Consider the following 23,832-nt stretch of genomic DNA (forward strand, 5'->3'; position numbering starts at 1 on the left):
GAACAGTGGGGAGATTTGGAAGTTAAGCTTGTTCCTTTTATTATGGCAAAAAGATTCATTCCCATCTGTTAGAAACAGGACTCCCTGGGTGCCAGAATCTATAGGCGACAGTAGGGCTGGTGCTTAGAACCTGCCCATGCTATTTTACATTTTCCTGAAGGTTGTAACTGTGAAATTTTTAATTTCAAGGTTAAATTGTAATATGAGAATGAAAGACATTTTTTTCCACCAGATTATAATTTGACATTATAATCAATTGAACATTATTTTATTGTTTTTCCATTTGGGAAACAACAGCATGTAGTTCCCTTTTTTATTGTGGTGCTGAAGATTGAACCCCAGGCTTGTGTAAGTTAAGTATGTGTTTAACACTGGATAATGCTCCCAGCCCTGCACATAACCGTTTGTAATGTACTTTGGGCCTTCCTTCATTGCAGAGTTAACACAGTTAATGTCCAGTGGTGGTTTCAGAATTTTTACATAGGGGCAGTTTAGGAATAGCTCTCCGATAGGAAGGCTTTTGTTCTGGTGTCATCTGAAGATTAATCCCCCCCTCCCCGCCCCAGTCTACATGTGTAAGTCAAATGGAAATAAACGATTGGACACAAGTCCCAGTCTATGGCAGGAGGGCTACCCAAATTCCATACTTATTCTTTTTTTTATAACAATGTGATTTGAAACATTTAAAAACCAAGATTAATCATAATTCTTTCTGAGTGTCATTGGCAACTAGTTAATTGCTGTGAGCCCAGAGGAATCAACTTGAAGATTCACTTACACTTAAAGACTGTTCTTTGTAATTAAATTGTACATTTCAGTTTTTTTTTTTTTAAAATAGCATCAGATTGAGGATAAGGCCCTTCTCTTCAGTTTTTAGAATATGTCATGTCAAGGGGATTGTGGAGTGCTAACAGAGAGCTACTGACCTTCTAAATTCCTGTAGCATCCCCACTGGCACTGTTGCTGCTAGTATCCCTGTGGCTTGCAAATATTTTAAAGCTGATTCACGTCTTAAGCACATTTCACTTTATTCTTGCTACATAATACCATGTCAACTCTTTAGAGCATCACTGAGAAAACAAGGTCAGAAATCCTATATAAATGATCCATTCACGGAAACTGGTGGTAGTCAGAGCAAGCAACACATGTTTAATTAAGATGATTTTCCTACAAAAGTCTTCCTGAAAATTTCCCTTTGAGGAGAAGACTGTTGGAGGGGGCTTAAGAGGTTTGGGAAATAAATGAAGAGTGCATAGAAGACTATTTTTGACAACTGATTTGACAGATAGCAGGATTATCTGGACAATAATGTGACTACACCACACACATGAGACAGGCTCTGAGCCTGAGTTTTCTCTAGTTTGCTCAGTGTTGTGCAGGGCAACATGGGTGGTTCACAAGGAATGGGTGGTGTATTCAACAAAAACACTGACCACGGAAAGCACATTTCAGGGAAGCTGATGGGCTGCCATTCAGTGTGCAAGTTGTGGCCTTACATAGAATATGGCAAGTCTTCTCACAGATTCTACTACAACCAGAGTTACACCACCACAACCCAACTAATTTTTTCTTTTGGTGTAAAAATATTTTTCCCCCAGTTGTACCTAGACCTTGATTTTATAAAAGGAAAAGAGAACACTCTATAAGTAAATACAAGCATGTGAGTACACATATGTATTTACAGAAGCAATTGTTGTGGTTGTCTAAATATCAAATTTGATGAAATATTTCTTCCCACAAGCCTCTTTTCAAGCACACTTAATGAAACAAAAAATATCCTGGGTGGAAATTGTCCATGAACCCAATGCTCAGAGAAATATAGTTTAATAAATTGTATTGTTAAAGTTTAAATTGCATCACAGATGTGAAAATTATTTATAAAGAATGACCTTTCACTATGGTGCTTGCAGGGCTCTGGATTCCTTGAAAAAGTAAAATCTTTATGACCACTGAGCAGGTCTTATTCTTACAGTGTGCCACTCCTTGTATATTTTGGCTTTCAAAGCCTTCCTTTTTTCTGCAAATTCATATCATTTTATTAACATGAAAAGAAAGTTACAAGTTTAGAAACTGAAGAATGGGCATTCAGATAACCTTTTGTCTGCTTGGTTAAATATAATCAGCATTTTAGTGTGATTTGGAATATGATTATATTGTGTGTGTTGGTTATGAGTATTGACATGAGATGATTATCATCGATCTTACTATCCATGTATCTATCATGTAATCTGTGTATGAAGCCAGCTCAAACTAGTTCCTAAGAGCAGACAGATTTCAAGGAATTTTGCAAGCTAATTCTGATCATGTTCGTAGTCTGAAAATGGCTATGGAGAGAATATTTAAACCATGGAAACTGAAAAATGACAAAATCAGAGATTTTTTTCATCTTTGAGAGCAAGTCGCTAAATAATTTAGCAATATGCATTGCAGATTTGGACAAGAAAGGACTTGCATACATAGTTTGGTTTGCAATGGAAGCAATAGACATATTTGAAAAGATCAAATTAAAGAAAAAGAAAAAAAAGCCCATGAACACATAAACAGTCTTAAATATTTCCCACTTTTCTTATTAATTGTTTTAAAATAAAATGATAGAGTTTAGTATATTTCTTAATCAATAATATGATTTAAAACATTTGTACAAAGCTAATATAGAATATCTATTGACATTTTCGAAATCAAAACCTCTGCATTTATGTTTTTAGGTAGTTGTAGAAATGTTAGCTAAACCTAAATATTAATAAAAATATTATGTAAAAAGTAATCAAATTTTCTTGCTGGTACAATTTTTGTGTGTTTATTTTTAGCAAACCCTCTTATTTGGTGTTAATTTTGAATTCCTTGTGTATCTGTATGTGTGTGCATGAATTTACAGACACTCATATAGAGACCTTGACAGATTATAATATTAGAGAAATGGAATCTCTGGTTCATTGAATATTCTACTAATAAACAGGAGGAATGACTTGTGATAAAAGTTGTGGCAGATAAATTGCTGTGACAGGTATCTGATCTGTTCAAAATATGTTCATTGGCTTTAATTTAGTTTAAATATACACACTCATGTTGCAGGGAATGCTTTCTCTTAGCAGTGTGAATTTAAATTGTATGTTGGATTTACTTCTAAGAAGGTATTAAGTTGAGGGGGGCAGGGCTCAGCAGGTGAGCAGTGGAGTTGTGCAACTTTAACTCTGAAAAAGAGAGACCCTGAGTTTTATTGGGCAAAGAAAGAATAGGTGGAGAAAAAATAATTTCTGAACTTGGAGGGAGATAGCAAGAATGGAGGAAATTCCAAAAGAGGATATTTCTGATCAGTGACAGGCCAACAGGAGGACATCAAAGCTCTGGACAAATTTACACTTTCTTCCAGCTCCAAATAACCTTGTAATCCCCCAGGCACATCCCTTTGGTTTTCAGGATCTTAGATGTAGAGGTGGAGAGTCCAGAGGTAGGCCGACTCTGAATCCTTAAGACAATTCCTCAGAAATTAGTTGAAAAAATTAAACCCATGGCATTTGATTTCTCTGTTGATTTGCTCCTTTTTTGAGGAAAGCAGAGCTTAGCACTTTCAGGATACTGACAGATTCCGGGTCTTGTGACGGTAAATCAGTTGGAGAAAAAGAGTTATTGCAGAAGTATCAGCAAATTTTACAGCAGTAGTTCACACATGCAGCTACTATACATTCATTCATTGTTATTTTCCTAAGAAACAGAGCAACCTGGGAGGTGATGCTACAGTGAAATCTAAGGAGCTATAACAATTACTTAAAGAAAAAGAAGTTCATACAAAGATGTGTTACCTTTCTGTTGGTTTGAGCTTTCAAACCCTAAATTCTTGAAAATACATTTCTGGGGTTCTATTTAAAAGCAGTGACTTCTTGGTAAAATGCAATACTGAAATGAAACACTACCTTTTCATAAAAACAAGAAATATGTTTGGAAAATTAAATACTTTTAAAAAGTTAAAAATAAACATACTCTCACAGTTGGGGGTGGGGGTTTGAATGAACCCTGTACCAAAGAGTTGAGGAAACTCTCAATTTGTGTAACATCCTAGAACCCCGAGCATTCAAAAACTGCTCAGCAAAGATGATTTCTCAGCATTTCAGGGGCATCTATTTATGCTGCCATTTTCTGTTCAGAAACCATTTTGGCATGTCCCCCACACAATGTGGCTTTTCATGACAATCACTGTTATGCTACACAAAACTGCTTTAAGTACTTTATTCTGTATAAAAGAGTTTTGTGTTTGAGAGCTCAGTGTCAAAATTAAGCATATTCTGCAAAATTTTAAATTAATCCATTCAGTGCACTTGTTTTCTGTCCTACATGAAAATTCAGCTGACTTGCATTATTTTCCAATCATGTTGGAAAAAATAAAATAAAAAGCTTTCCAACTACAGAATCTAACACAAAGTTGTTGAAAGTGTTCTCTGTGATTGAATTTGATTTTTTAGTCTATATTGTACAGGGATTCTATTGGGGGAAAATTTTTCTCATTTGAACCGGGAGAAGCATCTTTATCAGATAATTCCTTTCATGGCTTTGAAAATGCTGATTGTCATGCTGAATTTGGATATCCATCAGGAATCTAGGGAAAAAGCTTAATTTACATTGTTTTGGAATTAAATGTTTCAATAATCATTAAGCTCTTTTTCTGCATTCCTTAAATACTTTAGGTGGTGGCATATTTGTTATTATGCAAATAAACATTTGAAGAGATTCTTCTTTAAACACTTTGTAGTTTTGCTTACTCAACAAAAGTGAGTAATTACTTAAAAATATTTTTCATCCCTTTATAAAATAGATCTTTGTGGTACTGTTTTTATTGTTTTTGGATCATGCTTGATCTGTCATTTTCCAAGTGATTAATCCCTGATGGATTACGTAGAGTTATGTGACCATCTCTTTGATTATATTTATAAATTTCTTGTCACATATTTGAGGCAAACCTGAGGATAGATCACTGAAGAATTGTTATTTTCTTCTTTTGTTAAATATTTCATTTCTCCATTTTCTTCTTTAGTGGCCTTTTGAAAAATCCAATCTGTTGAGAAAATACAAAACATAGCATAATTGATTTTTTAAATTTAGGCAATAAATAATACTAATTTCTTGGGATAGAATCTGATTTAATAACATTGACAATTCTGGGCAAACAGTTAATTCATATAATTGAGAAATGTTTTTCATTGACCTATTAATCTTAGGTTTCAATAGAATGACTTTTATTAAGTTGCTTGATTTTTTATCTTTTTAGCTTCTCATTGGTTAAATATTTAATGCCTCTTAGTGAGATATTGCATGCAATCTTAGAGTTCATAGGAAACATTTTGGGAGACTACAAAATGCAGTTAACTGGAATTGTTTCTACTTTGCTATCATCTTTTTTCAGAGTGGCTGCAGAGAAATGTTTATCAAATAATGATGGTCATCAGTGTAGGTCATGAGAGCTGACAAGGAATGTTATAGGGTATTGAATGCTAGGGAGATTTCTGAAGTATCTGGATTAACTCTAAATGTGTTATATCTGCCTCTAGGCTTGGCATGAGAAGCCTCTTGAAAGACCCTGTATCATTTAAACATGAAAATAAATCCACTAACTGTAAGGAAAATTTCGCACAGTGGTAAATGTGAGTCATATTCATTACATATTCATTATTCTTTGTCGATTTGGGGCATCATGCAAAGTTTTAAGTACTGTATTCATTTTCTGTTATACAGACTAATAAAAATAAATGTGAGAACTGGAAGGGATCTTTGCAGTGATCTAATCTAAAACGCTTACTACAAAGAAAAGGAAATTAAGGGTCTAGAGTTGTAACCTTTAACTCCACAAGTTTATGCTAAATTATGGGAGGGAACCATATATTTTCAAAATAATGACTGGACATTTGTGGACTTAGAGGGTACAAATGGTCAAAAATAAGAACTTTCAGTTTACAGAAATTTTACTGGGGGCTCATGTCTTCCTCCATGCTAAAATCTAGTTGATGGTAAACGGAGAAAGAATGACAACAGAACAAATAAACATGAAAACAGCGATATATTTGCTTTCTGGGAAGACATATTTCTCCTTCTTATTTCTTTCAGTCAGCTAGAAGAGCTCTGGATTCACAAACCATTAAGCTCCTTGACTTGTGCCTGCATGTCAGCCAAGGTTTTTCATAAAAGCAGGTGGTGAATTTTAAGACTTTCTCTTTCCTGTTCTGCCTGGCTTTTAAACTTCTTTCCTTCCTCTCTAAAGCCTCTTTGCTGCTATTCCTCCTCCTCCTCCTCCTCCTCTTCCTCCTCCTCCTCCTCCTCCTACTCCTCCTCCTCTTCCTCCTCCTACTCCTCCTCCTTCTTCTTCACCAACTTTCCTTCTATACCCTAAACATCTTATTTTAAAACTTCTCTTATCTAGACTTTTCTACCCAGCCAGTTTTATAAACATTATTTTTCTTTAAGGGAAGTTTGGTGAGCAGAGTGGAGATTAAGAGACCATAATATTTAGCTGCAAACTGGACTGGGCCAATCCTACCCAAACTCTTAGTAAGAAAACTAATTTTCAGCTTCCAGACTTCCCTAGGTGCATTCACTTAGCTTTCCTTTTTATATTATTAATGATCCTCTTTATATTTGTCCTAGTTTAAAACCCTATTTGATGAAACAGTCCCTGGCAAAAAGTAAGTGCTTAATGAATATACAGGAATGAATGTTGAATGAATAAATTCATTAAAAATATGTAAGAGACTAAAAATGATGAGTAAGGATAGTCTCCTCATCCACTAGGAAATATGTTCCAAGACCCCCAGAGGATGCTGGAAACATAGATAATACTGAAACTTAGATACACTATTTTTTTCCCTATATGTAAACACCCACAATAAGGAGCACAGCAAGAGATTAACAACCATTACAATTAATAAAACAATGATAACAGTACACTATAATAAAAATCATGTCAAAGTATAGCATAATGAAAAGTTAAAACATCTTATTATACTGTACTAGATTCTCGAACATGGTTGACTTGGGTAACTGAAAGTGTTAAAAGAGAAAGGACTAATGTATTCACCACCCCCAATAAGTTATATTGGGTGAGGAACAAAGCTGTAGGATTAATAAATAAATCATCATAGGTGAGCCTCAGGCATCCGTGTGAATTGAGTGTGGAGAGGCATGTTTACTTTTTCACAGTTTCTCTGTGGACTGAATCATTTTACTTTACTGGGTACACTAGCCCTCAGCATTGGTGCCATATTTTAGGAAAAAGTCCTCAACTTACATAAACAAGGTTCCTCCCATCAATCATGATGTATGTTAAGCTACAAAGATTTTGTCAAGTTTTAATTTCTGCCATGTGAATTACAAAGACACAGATATGAGATATGGAGAGTGTATCTTTTGGAATAGAATTGCTGCTTCAAGCGGAAACAGTAAGCACTAAATAAGAGCAAGTCCCCTTCCCTTCTACCTTAGAATCACAGATTTGATTGCTAGGTCTCTCACTAAACCCACTGATCAAGCGAATCCAAAGTTCGTTAAACAATCTCCTTTGGGGCCTAAAATAAAGATCTCAGAAAAGATCAGAATGTATCAACACAACCTTTATAGAATGGCAAAATGTGCTCATTTTACATTCATTCTTTTTTTTTTTTTTTTTCAAACTAGAGAACAAAAACAGATGGATGAAGTTTGCGTTTGTCTGTCTTAAACTGAGTTTGAGGCCGGAGAGATCTATCCAAACATGAACTCTGGCTTTCCTTTTCCCTTGCCTGTGATGTCCTGAAACTCTTCAGGCAAAAGGCCTGCTCAGACTAGAAGATCAGGCTGGAGGAACACATTGCCTCACAGGTGCTTATGAGTGACACTTCCTGTATTTCAAGCACAGCCAGTAAGCCAGCCCTTGGGTACCACAGTGTGGCAAAACCAGGTATTACAGCGAGAACACAGACACCTTGTATAGTAAAAGGAAAGACTGGATATAGGAGGTGGTGGAGTAGTTTGCCTTGGTGACTGTGCTAAAGAAAAGTCATGGATTTTATTGATTGAATTAAATGCTACTGACTTACATCGTTAATGTGACTTTGTCCATATTCTCCTCTTGAGAGTAACCCCCAAAGAGAAAGTCACTCATCATAGATGAGTTAGGAAGAGTTGGCAATTGAGTTGCTAATGAATTAGGAGCAGTTGGTAATTCAAGGGGAGAGAAACTTTATATTTAAACTTTTCAGTTAAACAATTTTGTTGCTCATGTACTAGAAAAAATGAACATGTAGCCACAATCTGTCTTTTTAACATAGTTTAACCATTTAACAAAAAAAAATAGGTAAAAACAGAGTGGCATGTAAGTGAAAAAAACATTAAATTCAACTTTTCTATGGAATTTTATTCTCTAGTAAATTTATCCTAAAATATCACCTTGGCTTGTTTGAAAATGATACAAAGCCATTTAAAAAGTTTTACATATCTTAGCCTAAGCAAAACTCCTATGTAAATATCCAGATTTATCTGATAGAAAATGAATGGTTACTTAGTTTTACAAAAGGATTTGAACTAAACATCTGTGAAACTTTTAGATCTACTTTACATTAACTAAGTAGGTTCTCTATACCTTACTCAGGCAAAAATTTATTACTTAAAACATGTTATGCCTGGTTTTACATTAAAAAGTTTTTGATTTTTATGTGGCATATATACATAATGGAATATTACTCAGCAATACAAGGGAATAAAATCATGGCATTTTCAGGTAAATGGATGGAGTTAGAGAAGATAATGCTAAGTGAAGTTAGCCAATCCCAAAAACCCAAATGCCGAATGTTTTCTTTGATATGAGGAGACTGTTTCAAAGTGGGGTAGGGAGGGGGAGTGTGGGAAGAATAGACAAACTCTAAATAGGGCAGAGGGGTGGGAGGGGAAGGGAGGGGGCATGGGGTAATTAATGATGGTGGAATGTGATGGACATTATAATCCAAAGTACATGTATGAAGACACAAATTGGTGTGAATGTACTTTGTATACAGATATATGAAAAATTGTGTCCTATATGGGTAATAAGAATTGTAATGCATTCTGCTGTTATATATAAATAAAAAATCATAAATAAAAAGATACCTATAAATGTGTGATTAGGAGAAGGTTTATCTTAACCATGAATCTATTGCTTCTGTGTCCTTAGATTGACACAGGAATCCATTATTTTTCTTTTCCTATAAAAGTTTTATTCTGCTCTGTTTATAAAAGTAACATGTGCTTATTTAAGAATTTTAAATATTATATGGTTTCCTATAATCCTATCCTCTAGAAAGATTCTCTGGTATTTTGGATGTATATTACAAAATAAGTTTTTTTTTCATTTACCACATGGGATCAAGTTATGTATAACATTTGAAATAGCAGGGTTTAAAAAAAATTTTGTGGTTGTAGATGGACAAAATGCCTTTATTTTATTTGTTTATTTTTCTATGGTACCAAGGATTGAATCCTGTGCCTCACACATGCTAGGCAAGTGCTCTGCCACTGAGCTTCAACCTCAGCCCCAAATAGCAGGGTTTTTTTTTTTTTAATCTTGGTCATCATTTTAATGCTTATTTCATTGCTATATAGTACTGTATTCCACAGCATGAGTAAAACATAATGTATTTCACCAATTTACTGTTGATGGGTACAATACAGAGAAACTTTGACACTTACCTTCCACAGTGCCAATATGAGCAGCATTAACAGCAATAACCCAGCAAAAGCACTCAAGAGGATAACCCACAATGGCACTCTGCCTGGTAGCCCATCTTTGGATATTTGAATAGCAAGCTGAAAATTATTAAACAAGATGGTTAATGTCGATAAACACCTATGAGAACTCCCAGAACATTGAGTTCTTGCAGGCTATAATTTTCTACCAAACAGTGTACTTAATCTCATTACTACCTACAGAGAAAACATTGGATTTTACATTTGAAAATGTCCTTCCTCTATTCTAAATCTCTAATCGGGTTAAATTTATTTGAAAAAGTTGTAATTTGTCTCTCAGAACTTTATACATAAAGAGAAAATTGTCAATGATCAGAATGCTCAAGGGTAGGAGTGGATTTCTATTTACCCCAGAGAGAACCAAATTATTGTATGTCTTGAAGAATAATAATAGACGATTGCACTATCACAATCATAGTTTAGTCTGGGGCATAATAAGTCATTGAAATAAAAACCAGAGTGGTCTCCTTATTCTTTTACTCATGTGGTATAATTCTAATCATATGAAAAGATAATTATCAGACAATAAAATGCACAGATTTCAAGTATATAATAAAGTTTTAATATCCACCTCTAATGTGTTTTTATTATACCACACTTCTCTTCTTCTCTTCCAGATGAGTTAGCTAGCAGTCATCTGTAACTTAGAGCTTAACTCAAGAAAAGAGTGAAATGGATCATTTTCAATGCTCTGGCTATGCATACTTTCTCAGTGTGACACACAACCTCAATGAAACTTGTCTGCTCTGTGTCCCATCCCTTAGGCATCTGAAAAAATTAGCTTATGGTAGATATCAATGGCTAATAATAGTTCAAGATTCTGTATTTGCTTATCATAGAACATTTTAATTTCCCAACCTACAGGAGGATTAGGGTAGAAACATTTGCATATGGTGGATATTAATCGGAATCCTTCCAGTCACTGCTGGTAGGTCACTACTGATGCACTGGGACACAGAGCTGGAAAGAACAGAGATGTACCCAGAATCAGGCCACCAGGACAGACTTTAAACACATCTAACAGGATCCCTTGAATTTACAGATGTGGAAGCTGTCATATGGATATGATCAGTGGCTTCCCCAAGATCACAATTACAAAATGATCACTTGAGTAATTTTATCAATATAGGTAAATTTTTACATTTTTCCGTTAGGCTGAAGCTTAGAATAATTATCTCCAGGGGGAATTTTTAACTAACATTTAGGGGAAATAAGGCTATACAATTTCAACACAACATATTTAGGAATCAAATGTACATTTTTTGCAATATAATCACACTCATATTTTCCAGGTTTTAGTGAAATGCTGATTTTGTGTGGAACAACTTTACTCTTTACATTGATCAGGCTAAGTGCTCTATATGAAGTGCAAGCATTATGTACAGGTATTTTATTTTTCTTTAAGGGTATATGTTTAGCAGTTGTTGATATTGAAATAGGTGATGTTACAAGAATAGCAGAATGGCTTGGCTTGTGTGGTGCTGTTTATCCATATACGGTATTTAAACCGTCCCAGGACAAGGGAAGGAAGTATGCAGAGGTGCCTTTGTTCATAACAGCACAATTGTTCTTATTTCATAAAATGAGAAGGGGAAAAATTCAAACTTCTGTTTTTACCAAGGACTCAACCTGAATTTTCATTAGAATTTGCCATCTCATTTTTTTGCTTCCAATTTCCAAATGCCTTAATGAAGAAAACTTTAACAATTTCAAATGTATTCCTGGACAGTATAAATGTACTTTCTATAAAAAGAAGTTACTTTTTCAGGTGTACTCTTTAGCTGTCTGCTACATTTTGTAATGCCAGGTTTTAAAGAGGAAAGTCACAAATATATCATTTGTTATCAAGATGAAAGTGAAAACATCCATTTACTGTGCTAGTTAGAAGCAATAAAGTCAAAGGAGACATCTTAGTTGTAAATATCTTGATTTCCCCAGTCTCTTAGGAGGAAGAACAGGACTGAAATCCCAGTTGACATCAAGGTAATATGAAGCAAACAGTAAGTCAACTTAGTGACAACAGTAGCAGTCACTTTACGGTCTATAAGAAATTATAAGTCATGATGTCACAAAATATGGTGTGAAATACATTGTGTTCAAAACTTAGAGCTATACTTACCTCTCTTTTTTGGTTGCTACTACTTAAAACTAGTGATGTATTTTCACTTTGAAGTTCTCCTCTTACTGTAAGATTTAAGCTGGAGAAATGTGTCTGTAAAGCAGATTAGATTTGTTTTTAACACATTATGCTAATTAAAATGATAGCTAGTCATGCTTGAGCAGTCCAATGATTAAAGTTGTGATTTTTCCAAAAGATTAAAAACACTGATTTTGCTAACTTCCAAATGGAGTTGGTAGTATCCACTGATGACTGGGTACTTACCCTTCCTCCTTTGCCTCCCCAAATTCTCATTTAGATCCTTGTTTTTGAGTGGAAAAAAATTCCAAATAATTTCCATTCTGAGTTTTCCTTACAGATATGAACCTCAAATTCTGTATACTTTTAATGTAGCCAGTCATGAAATAGCTAAACTCTGATAGTAAGATTTATATGTAAGATTATACATGAAATTGCCAGTATTCAACAGTTCTTGATTTATAAAATTAGCAACTTAATATGATCAAACCTGAAAAAATTTTTGCAGAATAAACTACGTACTTCTCGAGAGAAATAATACAAACTATAATAAACTATGTTTTAAAGTAGCTTGTTATCAGATGGATTTGGCTTTATCAGGGGTTAAAATGCCCTTCAAAATTTAGTTTCATGGAATGAAACTGATTAAATGCAATGAGTCCTTATGTATGGAAACTCTATCCTTCGTTAGTGGTGTCAAGGATTGTCACTCATTGGGTTCTTAGTAAGATCAATGGAAGCTTCAGTAATGGAAAGGTATTCATCTTCTATGAGGCAAAGAAAAGAGTTATGTAATTGAAGAAAGTCTATATCTGGAAGGGGAACATCTGAAGATTACTTAGTTATTAACAAACAGGAAGATGAAACTCACACAGTGGCTAAGTAGAGCTGGGCTTAGATGGCAGCCTTGGGGACTTCTAATCTCACATTCTTTTTACAGTAGTACTGTGCTTTGAACAAACACACATGTCAAAAAAATATTTGTTGATGTGAATCAATGATTGCAAAGATCAATGTGAGTACTTACTTTTATAAAAGTTGGTTTCCACAGGATCAGTGAAACATTAACTTGGCTAATGTCAGAAGGCACGAGATTACATGTGATTGTAGCAAGTTTACATGTACTGCAGTCCTGTTGTAATGTTCAGAGGTTCAAGTTAGTGTTTTTACCAACTGACCAAAGACACTATATTAAAAAGATTTCAGATGGATATTTCTAGATGATATTGAATTTATTCACTTGGAAAATCTAAGGTCAAAATAGCACTTAATTTACCAGAAGTGTGCCTCGTTTGAGATCTTCAGATTTTGATATAATCATTTTCTTTCCAGAGTTGATACCAAGAGGATCCTCAAGGCTGTGGGGTCTGCAGTTTGCATTCTAAGAAATAAAAATATTACTTTTAAAAGAAAATGACAAATGTGAAGGGGGAAAACAAGTTGGCACTGTAATGTGAAGAATCTGTGAATAATAGCCATTGCCATGTATTAAAGATCCACCTTTCCAAGTGTGCAGGATTGAAGAGTTTGTTCAGCACCAGCCATATATTCCCACGCCCAGATAATGATTACTGTTACCATGGCACTTTTGAATTGTAATGGATTCAAGTAAGGTTGCTATGGAAAAGAAAGGATGCGAGTAGCATTTGCTATTTTATAAATAACACACTCAATGGTTGATTGTTTTCTTCAAAGATTAGCTTGAAACGTCCCATAATACAGAAAGAAAAAATTTAAAACTCTACTGAGGAAAAAGTGTTAGCATTTCTTCTTCATTGTGATGGCTCATATGATGACTTAAGAAGCAGAATTGGAAAGAGAAGAACTTTCATTTTATTTATGTTTTGAATAACTACTCACTAAAGGAAAGACATTTAATTTATGTGGGAGACACATATAAATGCCAGCCCTCCAGATATTAAAATGCTGCCACTTTAAGATAGTGATGTTTGCATCATCTTTCTGGACTTAATTTAATAAATCTAATAAACTTTTTACTTCCCCAGAGCTCTCTGCTTTTTTGATAAAAGGTAATAAGGATAAAAATCCATAAGTAGTACAAAAACTACATAATTTTGCTTTCTCTCTAAATTGTCACAACCCTGTGTTTTTGGATTAAAGGGGAATTCCAGAGGTTTATTCTTTCCTTGCCCTTAGGAAAACATTTAAATGATTGCAATGCTACTTCTTGCTTATGGGATTAGCTTAATTTTATAAGATGTGTGAAAATAAGTCAAACCCTGAAATCACGTATTCATTAATTTAATACTTTGATTTTCTATGTTTTAGACACTATGCCATAGTAACTCCTATGTAGTCTCATTCAAGGATATACAGGAGTATATAAAAGGAGTACAAGGAATGAAACCACCATTTGACCCAGCTATTTCACTTCTCAGTTTATACCCAAAGGATTTAGAATCAGTATACTACAGTGATGCAGCCACATCAATGTTTATAGAAGCTTAACTCACAATAGCTAAACTATACAACCAACCTAGATGCCCTTCAACAAATGAATGGATAAAGAAAATGTGGCATATATACACAATTGAATATTACTCAGCCTTAAAGAAGTATGAGATTATGGCATTTGCAGGTGCATGAATGGAGCTGGAGAACATAATGGTAATAAAATAAACCAATCCCCCAAATCCAAAGGCCAAATGTTTTCTCTGATATGCAGACACTAACTCACAATAAGGGGCACAAGAGTGGGTGGGGGAAACTAGGGAACAATAGAGTTACTTTGGATTAGGTAGAGGGGCATGAAGGAAGGGGAGGGGTATGGGGTTAAGAAGGATAGTAGAATGAATCAGACATTATTACCCTATGTGCATATATGACTACATGACCAGTGTGATTCTAAATCATTTATAAGCAGAAGAATGAGAAATTATACTCTATTTATGTATAAAGTGTCAAAATGCATTCCACTGTCATGTATAACTAATTAGAACAAATAAAAAATAAAACAAAGAAGAGTACAATATTACAATTGTTTGGGATAAGTGAGTTAACAATATTGCACTATTTTATGTGCAGCTCTGCTTATTTAGGAAGCATTAACAAGTCTCTTTACAAGAGTTATTTGACACCATATACAAACTTAAAGGATAACACACATTTCAGGCATAAATAATTATTTAAATATGCTCTAGCACAGTGAACAATGATCCTAAGAAGATATGCCCAAGTCCTAGTACTCCAAACCTGTGAATTTGACTTTATTTGGAAATAGAATTTGCAGATGTAATTAAATTAAGCATCTTTAGATGAGAACATCCTAGATTTCTGGTGAGCCCTAAGTCCAATGATAGTGTGCAGAAACAGAGACAGAAGAGTATGGGCCCATGTGAAGACAGAGACTGGAGTTAGGTTTCCAGAAGCCAAGGAATGCTAGGATTTGCCAGTAGCCACTGGAGGCTAGGAGAGATGGCACAGAACAAATTCTCCCTCACAGCCTACATAGGTCAACAATGTCAATACCTTGACTTTAAACTTCTGGCTTTCAAAATGGTGGAAGAATACATTTCTGTAAATTTTAATCACTGATTTTTGGTAATATTTTACAGCAGCCTTAGAAAATTAATACATCTATGGAGTAACCAGTGGAAGTTACTATTATTTTTAATTTTCTGAATGCCTCTTCAGATTGCTTTGGAAAAACTCCTTATCACAAGTGGCCTGCAGAGCAAAAGGCTTAATACAAGTTGGAGAGGTAACAGTAATGAAGTAATTCTAAGGCACATATGACTTACATTAGAAGAAGACCAACCAGTCGGGTACAGCACAGGGTAACCATCTGATGTCAAATTGGGAAATGAAATTGACAGCGTAAGTCCTGGCAATGGAAAATGTCCTCTTTTTTTAATCTATGGGGGGAAAATAGAGAGGTAATCATTTCTTTTTCTTTCAACTGCATCTTCTCCATTTTCTGTAGGACTATGGTTTTAAATTGATGGATTAAGATGTGCAATAATTTGAATCCCCAAATGAATGCAGTTTTTGTCACTATACAGAGAAATAACTTACTAAGCAAGAAATAAGGATGTTTTATGGTCCTATGGATTAGCTACAATCATGTTGTTTCTTTATTCTTCACTCTTAAAATAATACTGGGATTAATAAAAATCAAAATTGAAGAATCATCTCTTGTCACACCTGTTGTACTTTCTATTATAACAACTTTTTTTTCCTTTTGTAGCTGTGAAGGAAAGAGACCATTTGCCTGATATAATTTACAGTATGTTTGGTTTTCTTCATCCAGTTGGTCATAATCGCCCAAAGCCATAAGTCATCCTTCACCCTGGCTCAATGGGCTCTGCCTCCACTGCCCACAAACCAGATCCCCATATGCTTCCCTTCACAGTTCAGTCCCTAGATAGAACTATCGTGTCACTGGCTGTTCATAATCTGGACTGATGAGAGTCCGATTGACTTTCATCTTAATCTGTTTTTAACCACTACTGCAGAATTCCCATTTGATATCACACTATACCATCAGTAATGAGGGCAGCTTATTGGGAAGGATGGGCAGGATGATGTTCAGCAGAAAACTGGACCCTATCCAGAATCTCTGTCTATATAGAAGGTACAATTGGGTTGTGACCACCCCGTGCAGTGGCCCTTCTTCCTTCCACACAAGCATGATTTCTGCATCCTAAGTCCTCTCTGTGATCTCTCTGTGAAACTAAGAGGAGGAGCCACTTGGTTTCCATGGATAGATGTCAGAAAATCCACAGACCTACCTCACTAAGTCTCCTAGACCAAGAGCTACTCAGATCTGGAGCAACTCCCTGTGGGGCTGAAGATTAAACATATCCTTTAATCCTAGATTCTGGAGATTCCCAATCAGCTGTGCCTGGCTTCTTGAAAAGGAACATGCTCCCCAACTCTATCGTATGAAAATATGCCTGCTCTTGCCTCACATGGCCTCCCCATTTGAATTTCATCTGTTTCCTGATATTTAGTCTGAAATCATGAATTCTGTTATTATTACTTGTTTTTTTGCTTACTAAAAGTGTTCCTTGTGAAAACATTGAAAAAATACTGAAAATGAGCAGAAAATAAAAGTTTCTTACAGTTAAAATACCTTGGCAATATTTTAGTGTATAAGTTATCTGCTTTTATTATTTGCATGTAATTATATTTTGTAAAATTTTCATCACATAAAAACAAAATTTTCTATACTATGTAAAGTTTATTATGATTGGCATTTGGAGAATATGACTTTTAATAGCTAAATAACAACCACAATACCAATATTTGTTGCTAACTACATGACACTCTACTGTGCTAATGATCTTATTTACATTATTGCTTTAACCTTTTTAATAACCCTAGGAGGTAGATTCCCTTGTCTTTATTTTATCTATGGGGTAACAAGGTCAAAATGAGAATAAAATAATTTACAAGGTCACAGAGCTGGTAAATAGCAGAATTCGGGTTTTGTGCTAAAAAAATGAGTACAAATATATATATATTAAGCTGTCTCTCAAGTGAACATATCATATTCTCTTCACTAAATACATGGTAATTTAAGTAATTCATCATTTTAAGCTTTTAGATTGTGTCCTGGTTTAATTTTTAAACTATTATGAATAATTTGTTAAGAATGTCACTGAAATCGTTGTACACCAATTAGTTCCTAGGGAAAATTCCTAGCAATAAGTTTACTGGGTCTCATCTAAAAATGTTCTCTCATTTTCATTCCATTAATTCAGTTCTAGAATTTATCCCAGCAAAATAATCAGAGAGACACAAAATGATTTATGTTTAGAGATATTCTTAACAATGTTATTTTTATCAACACTATTTATGATAGTTAGGGAGTGCCTATTTCAAATCTGGACCCTAATAAGTTACAATATATAAAGATCTACAACGTTCAGTTTTTCTAAAAAAAAATGTTGTTGTGTTAGTTATTTCTCTTATCCAGGAAAAGTAAATAAAGCTACAGAAAAATTAAAAAAATGTACCAGAATCAAATAGAGGGGTTGGCCTTCATGCTAATTCCCAAGGAATAGCTTGTCACAGCAATTACAGCAAAGAGTGCAAATAAAAACAATGAAATTAATCTTGAAAGAATACCTTGTTTCCATTTTGTAAGAGAACTTCCTTTTTTATTGTTGGCAATTACCAAAAATATAGGGACTATCTTCATTTCTAATTATGTTGCATCATTTAATTGAGTATTACTTTTTCCACAATATTAACTTAAGTCCATACATGTAAGTAAGTGTTACGTAAAAAACAAAACAAAACAAAACAAAACCTCCATGATTGTTTGCTACAGTGGCTAGGAAAAGTTTGTTATGAAGAATTCAATAGAAGAAATAAGTGTTGTAGTGGAAATCATCACTTAGTGGGGTGGTAGTACTGTTATGTTTGGTTGTGAGGTGTCTCCCAAAAGCTCCCGTGTGAGACAATGCAAGAGGGTTCAAAGGGGAAAGGACTGGGTTGTAAGACCCTTGCCTTAACCTAGTCAGTAAATTAATCACCTTTTGGGATTAATTGAGTGGTAACTGAAGGTAACTGTGGCTAGAGGAGGTAGGACATTGGGGGGATAGCTTTGGGGTATATATTTGTATCTGGCATGTGGAGTCAGTCTTTCTCTCTCTCCCTCTATCCTTTCTGATCACCATGTGAGCTGCTTCCCTCTGTCACACTCTTCCTCCATGATGTCCTGCCTCACCTTGAACCCTGAGGAATGGAACCAGCCTCATTTGGACTGAGACCTCTGAAACTGGGAGCCCCTAAATAAACTTTTCCTCTTCTATAGTTCTTCTAGTCAGGTCTTTCAGTCGCAGCAGTGAAAAAGCTGACTAAAACAAGTGCCAACATCATTAATTTACAGTGTAATGCATATAAAGGGTAGTGGTGTGCAGAGTGAGATATTTATTGAGTAGAGAAAAATGTTACAAAGATAATTTTAAAATAATCAATTTTTGTAATAGTCATAATTATTAAAAATATATTTTTCTCAGTCATACTAAAACTAAACGAATTCTACAACTTGTGTTTAGGAATTAAGACTGGACAATTAATAGGTAGTATCTATTAGGTTCCATGGTTTACTTTTTTTCTAAGAAGTCATTCTAAATTACTGTGCCTTATTGTGAGAAAATTAGAAACATAGATTTTTAAAATTGATTTGAAGTATAATTATCAATTTAAATAAAAATTCTTTAAAATAATAAAATTATAAAGAAAAATATTCTTGGATCTAGAGATTAAATGTTGGAAATGTGTTATTTTAATATGTGTGTTTGTTAACATCTTAAATCATAAATTTACAAATAACACTTTTAGGATTTTTACTCAGAGATAATTTCTTACCAAATAGAATATGTTAATTTCATTTCCAATATCCTCAGTAGAATTAATAACTTCAGGGACAGTCTCATTGGCCGGAATTAAAATATGGTATTCACTTGCAGAGCTTTAAAGAATTAGAAAAATAAATTACAACAAATTAAACATTTATTTAGCTTTATTCTTTTCTTTCTTTATAACATGTCATCACAAAAATTCTTAAAAAGAGTTTAATCAAAGAAGAATTCTTCTACTCAAAAATTCAAAATCAAATTTCTAGGAAGGTGAGAATAATTATAAAATTTAGTTAGATAATCATTAATGCTTATTTGCTAAACTATCTATAACTTTTTAAATAAAATTTCATTGTTGAGTGAAAAGTTTCCATGAACTCACCACTATTTATATTTAGTGAAAACAACAAGCTAAAGTTTGGAATTTTAGTAGTGTGAAATTTTAAGCAGGATTGACAAAATGTTTTCCTTTTCACATTTTAAAGTCCTATATTTAATACTAAACTTTAAAGTTTCATACATATTATCATGGTCTTTGGATCAACTTGGTAGAACTTAGGAATATATCTTAAAAAGCACTTTAATGAAGAGAAAGCAAAAATATTTATAAGTGTTGATCAAAATTTTATTTTAAATAAGTGGAAAAATCTCAGGAAAATCTATGTACCAAAAGAAATAGATACAACACAATAAAAATCAGCCAACAGAATTTAAATGCCAAGAAATGTAAGCAAAATCTATGAGCATATTCTATAATCCTTATGTTTGTGGTATTTTATTAGTTAAGACAAAATTCCATAGAAGATGAATTAACAAAATCTTTAGACTAAACTGAACTTGACATTGATTTTGCACATATTTAATCAGCAAAAGCTTGAAGTTCTGCTTAAGCAAGGAAATTTATAGGGGAAAGTTTGCCAATATGATTGATATTTGGATAGATAAGAAGTTCTTTTAAGAGAAACAATGAATTATGAATAGGGAAGGAATAAATGTCTCATCAATGAGATATGCTTTAATCTTGTATGTTTGGAATTGGCAGGCTTATAGGATTCCACGGGATGAGAAGGATGGCCAAGAATTATGTTGCTGAATCCTCAGAAAACACTATATTTTGTGAAGGTCTTCTAGATCTTCGGCTTGCATTTAAGAGTTAAGACTGGATTGTTAATGTGATCCAGTATTACTGCACCTCATATTTTGGGGTATTTAGCATATAGGTTCTAAAATGTTAGGGTACATGGCAATTACCTGGAAGATTTATTTAACATGAATGTTGGGCACATCCTCAGAGTTTCTGACTGGGGTGGGGCTTGAGAATGTGACTCTCTAATAAGTCCCCAGATGATGGTATGTTCTTGGCTGGAGACCACACCTCTAGAAACATTGGGTCAATAGAAAAGCATTGATATATAAATGTGATTTCCACCTACCTGTAAAATTGTAGTCCCACTTCATATTTTACTGGGATAGAAATATTTGCTTCATTATCAGAAAGAGTTTCAGGAGGTTCTTCACTGTCACTAGAAAATGCAGAGTACATTCAGATAAGTCATTAAACTGTTGATTATTGAGAGACATTTCTAAGCATTTGAAAGACAAGTTTATAATGGCAAATAAAAGCATAAAAGAGTATAATTATTGATTACTTTTTAATCAGGGGGAGGAGGGAGATCAGAGATGGGTACTGTTAAAAGTGTCCAAGTTGATGCTGATGTGCAGCTACAGGTGAAAAACTGCACTGATTTTATCCCTTGTTTCTCAAAAATTCTGTGATAATAATAATGAGGAACCCCAAGGGTAATTGTTAAAAATTCACAGATTGGTGGGCTTCTCTTCTACAAATGTGGATTTAATAGGTCTAAGTTGGGGCACAAGAATTTGTGTTTTTGACACAAACCTCCCTGATTTATTTATCATAGATGAGGACTTTGCAAAGGAACACAACTAGGGTCACACAGCTGAGTAAATCTAAAATCTTGTTTTCTCCTTTATACTCTTTCCATACTAGGTACATATTATTTGTAAAGCACTTGTTTAGTCCCTTGATTTTGGTAATAATTTTAACTATGTATGTAAATACACATATATATGGGTACACACATAAATGCATGTGTATATCTCATTAGTCTCATATTAGTGCTCATTAAAAAGCATGCATAAGTGATAATACTTATATGGCCAGAGAATGAAATTGGTATTAGAAGTTGGTACGTTTGGTGAAATTATTTAATCTCTCTGTCCTTTAGTTTCTTCATCTATAAAATGGAGATTTGAGCAATAAATGATTAATATATGGTGATTAAATGAATAAGAAGAGCTTAGGACTGTGCCCAGGACAGAGGAAATATCCCATAAGTATTATATTTCATTGTTATTATCACACACACCTGTCCATCAACTGACCAAGCACCTGGCACACTGTCTCCCAGAATGCGCAACAGCACCTTTTAAGGCCTCTGCTTATTCCCAAGTGTATATAATGGCTTTGTGTGAGCAACAGGGGAGCAAAGGCTGTGCGCTACCTTGGATTATAGGTACTAGCATCACTGAGCTTTTACGGTGAATGGCTCCCTTCTCCCTACCCACAGTGTAACTAAATTCATCTTCCTAAGAAGCAGCTCTGAACATGTGACTGTGACTTAACTCTCTGAAACTTTCTGAATTCTTAAGACCTATTCAGTTAAGAAAGACATGGCTTTTACTCATAATAAGTCTCTTGCATAAAATGCTAGGATGCACGTTTAATTCCCATTACTACATGACGTATTACACATTTTCTGCATATTTCAGCTAAAACTGATTACCAGTATTCCTCAAATTGATCAACTGGTTTGCCTTTGAGTTTTCACTCAAACTGTATATTTTGCCTATAAATGTTCTACCTAATTCTAATCACCAACATCTCTGAAAAATGCTATCCATCCTTTAAGGTCTTCCTGATTTTAAATTTTCTTGATAAAATTTTCATAGTTTGTCATTACTAAATAAATATAATTTCACCCTTTGTTTTTTCTGTAACACATAAACACATGGTTTGTATTTCTATAATGGATTTTCCTTACTCTAGCATATATTATAAAAATTTTATACTAATCTTAACCTGTATTATAATATTCACCCCAGAAGGAGGTTTGTGCCTGTAGTAATTTTTGTATTTCTTTCACTGATTAACTGAATATCTTTTCTATAATAGATGTCAAAGAAATATTTGTTGAATTGAAGTGAAATGAACATAGAGAAATAATATATCCATTAATTCATTTTTGTCATTTACTCAGGGCTATGGTTTGGATAAGAAGTGTCCCCAAAATGCTCCTGTTAATGCAGGACTATTTAAAGGTGAAATGATTGGATCGTGAAGGATGTAAACCTAATCAGTCCATTCTAGTTTGAAAGGACTGGCTGGGTGGTAACCATAGGCAAGTGAGGCATGGCTGGAGGAGGTGGGTCACTAAGGGTGTGCCCTAGAAGGGATGTTCTTCTTGTGGCCCTTTCCTCCCCGCCCCCACTTTCTTTTTCTTTCTCTCTGTGCTTCTTGACCCCATGATGAGCTGAGCAGCTTTCCTCCATTGGGCCCTTTCCCCACATGAAATATTATCTCAATTTGAACCCAGAGCAATGGAGTCAGCCATCTCTAGACTGAGACCTTGGAAACCATAAGTCCCACGTAAGCTTTTCCGCCTCTCAATTGTCCTTGTCAGGTATGTTGGTCACAGTGATACAAAACGCTCAGTTATTTCCCATCTACTTAGTTATTAGTTACCAGGAATAAAGCAACAGAAGACAGAACTTATTCTCAATGAAGGCGGTAAAATGGATAATTACACTTAGAAGAAAGTTAATCCATTCTTTTAATTTCCTTATTAGTCCCTCCCTTTTTTAGCCCCTCCCTTTTTTTAGCCTATATGTTCTATGATAACTTTCAGAAACTTTGACTGATTTGGATAAAATTTATAAAGCACAAAGGGTGTCAGAAAACTTTAAGTCTGTTTAATGATTTAGTTGATCTTGAAAGCCAGTAAATGTTTCAAAATTAGATCCTAGTAAAATTTTAAATGAATTTAAATAAAATTTGGCAGATGTAAATGTTGTTGAACTGAAGTGAAATGAACATACAGAAATAATGTACAGTACAATATACAGTATATATATATATATAGTATAATATAGAGTACAATAGTGTAACCAATAATTTAATCCATTTAATTAAATTATTTTTATTAAATAATTTTTTTATTTTTGTAAATTGATAGTATTTTTTGTGAAACAAAAGGGTCATGGTTTTTTACTTCTAGTGGTCTTATATAGGTTATAAGGAGCTGCTAGCAAGTCTCTAAAGCCAAATATTCTAATTTCATGAAAGAAATTATAGATAAACATATAAACATGTTCATACACACATATACCAACCTTGTTGTACTTAGATGAATGGTCATATTTTCCGTGAGATAAGATGTATTAAACTGAAATAAGATTTTGAAGGTTACCTATGAAATAAAAATATGTATCCTCAGTGACAGATAATATTTATTTTGATTCAAATATTCAGTTTGCTTAAATGTATTACCCAAATTTAAATTATAAAATTTATCTTATAAAATAAAACTTTTCCCATCTCAAAAA

The 23,832-nt window shown here is 34.0% G+C and overlaps 1 protein-coding gene and 1 long non-coding RNA gene across 2 annotated transcripts in view; both read right to left on the reverse strand.

Annotated features, from left to right (window-relative positions):
- Nucleotides 1-1,011: 1,011 nt before the first annotated feature.
- Itga1 (integrin subunit alpha 1) overlaps nt 1,012-23,832 on the reverse strand; it is a 151,686-nt gene continuing 128,865 nt past the window's right edge. Inside the window, exons 21-29 of the mRNA XM_005319647.4 lie at nt 23,620-23,696; nt 20,640-20,729; nt 19,217-19,319; nt 15,637-15,750; nt 13,152-13,256; nt 12,903-13,007; nt 11,858-11,950; nt 9,682-9,798; nt 1,012-5,047 (exon numbers count right to left, since the gene is read on the reverse strand). Coding sequence (XP_005319704.1) covers nt 5,003-5,047; nt 9,682-9,798; nt 11,858-11,950; nt 12,903-13,007; nt 13,152-13,256; nt 15,637-15,750; nt 19,217-19,319; nt 20,640-20,729; nt 23,620-23,696 — 849 coding nt within the window. The 3' untranslated portion in view covers nt 1,012-5,002. The remainder of the gene's footprint in view (nt 5,048-9,681; nt 9,799-11,857; nt 11,951-12,902; nt 13,008-13,151; nt 13,257-15,636; nt 15,751-19,216; nt 19,320-20,639; nt 20,730-23,619; nt 23,697-23,832) is intronic.
- Nucleotides 12,068-12,896, reverse strand: LOC144365365 (uncharacterized). The gene is made up of 2 exons (XR_013423678.1): nt 12,747-12,896; nt 12,068-12,642 (listed from the first exon to the last, which is right to left on the reverse strand). It is a non-coding gene; the product is annotated as an uncharacterized LOC144365365 (long non-coding RNA).

The sequence above is a fragment of the Ictidomys tridecemlineatus genome, chromosome 1 (genome assembly GCF_052094955.1).
Source record: "Ictidomys tridecemlineatus isolate mIctTri1 chromosome 1, mIctTri1.hap1, whole genome shotgun sequence".
NCBI lineage: Eukaryota > Metazoa > Chordata > Mammalia > Rodentia > Sciuridae > Ictidomys > Ictidomys tridecemlineatus.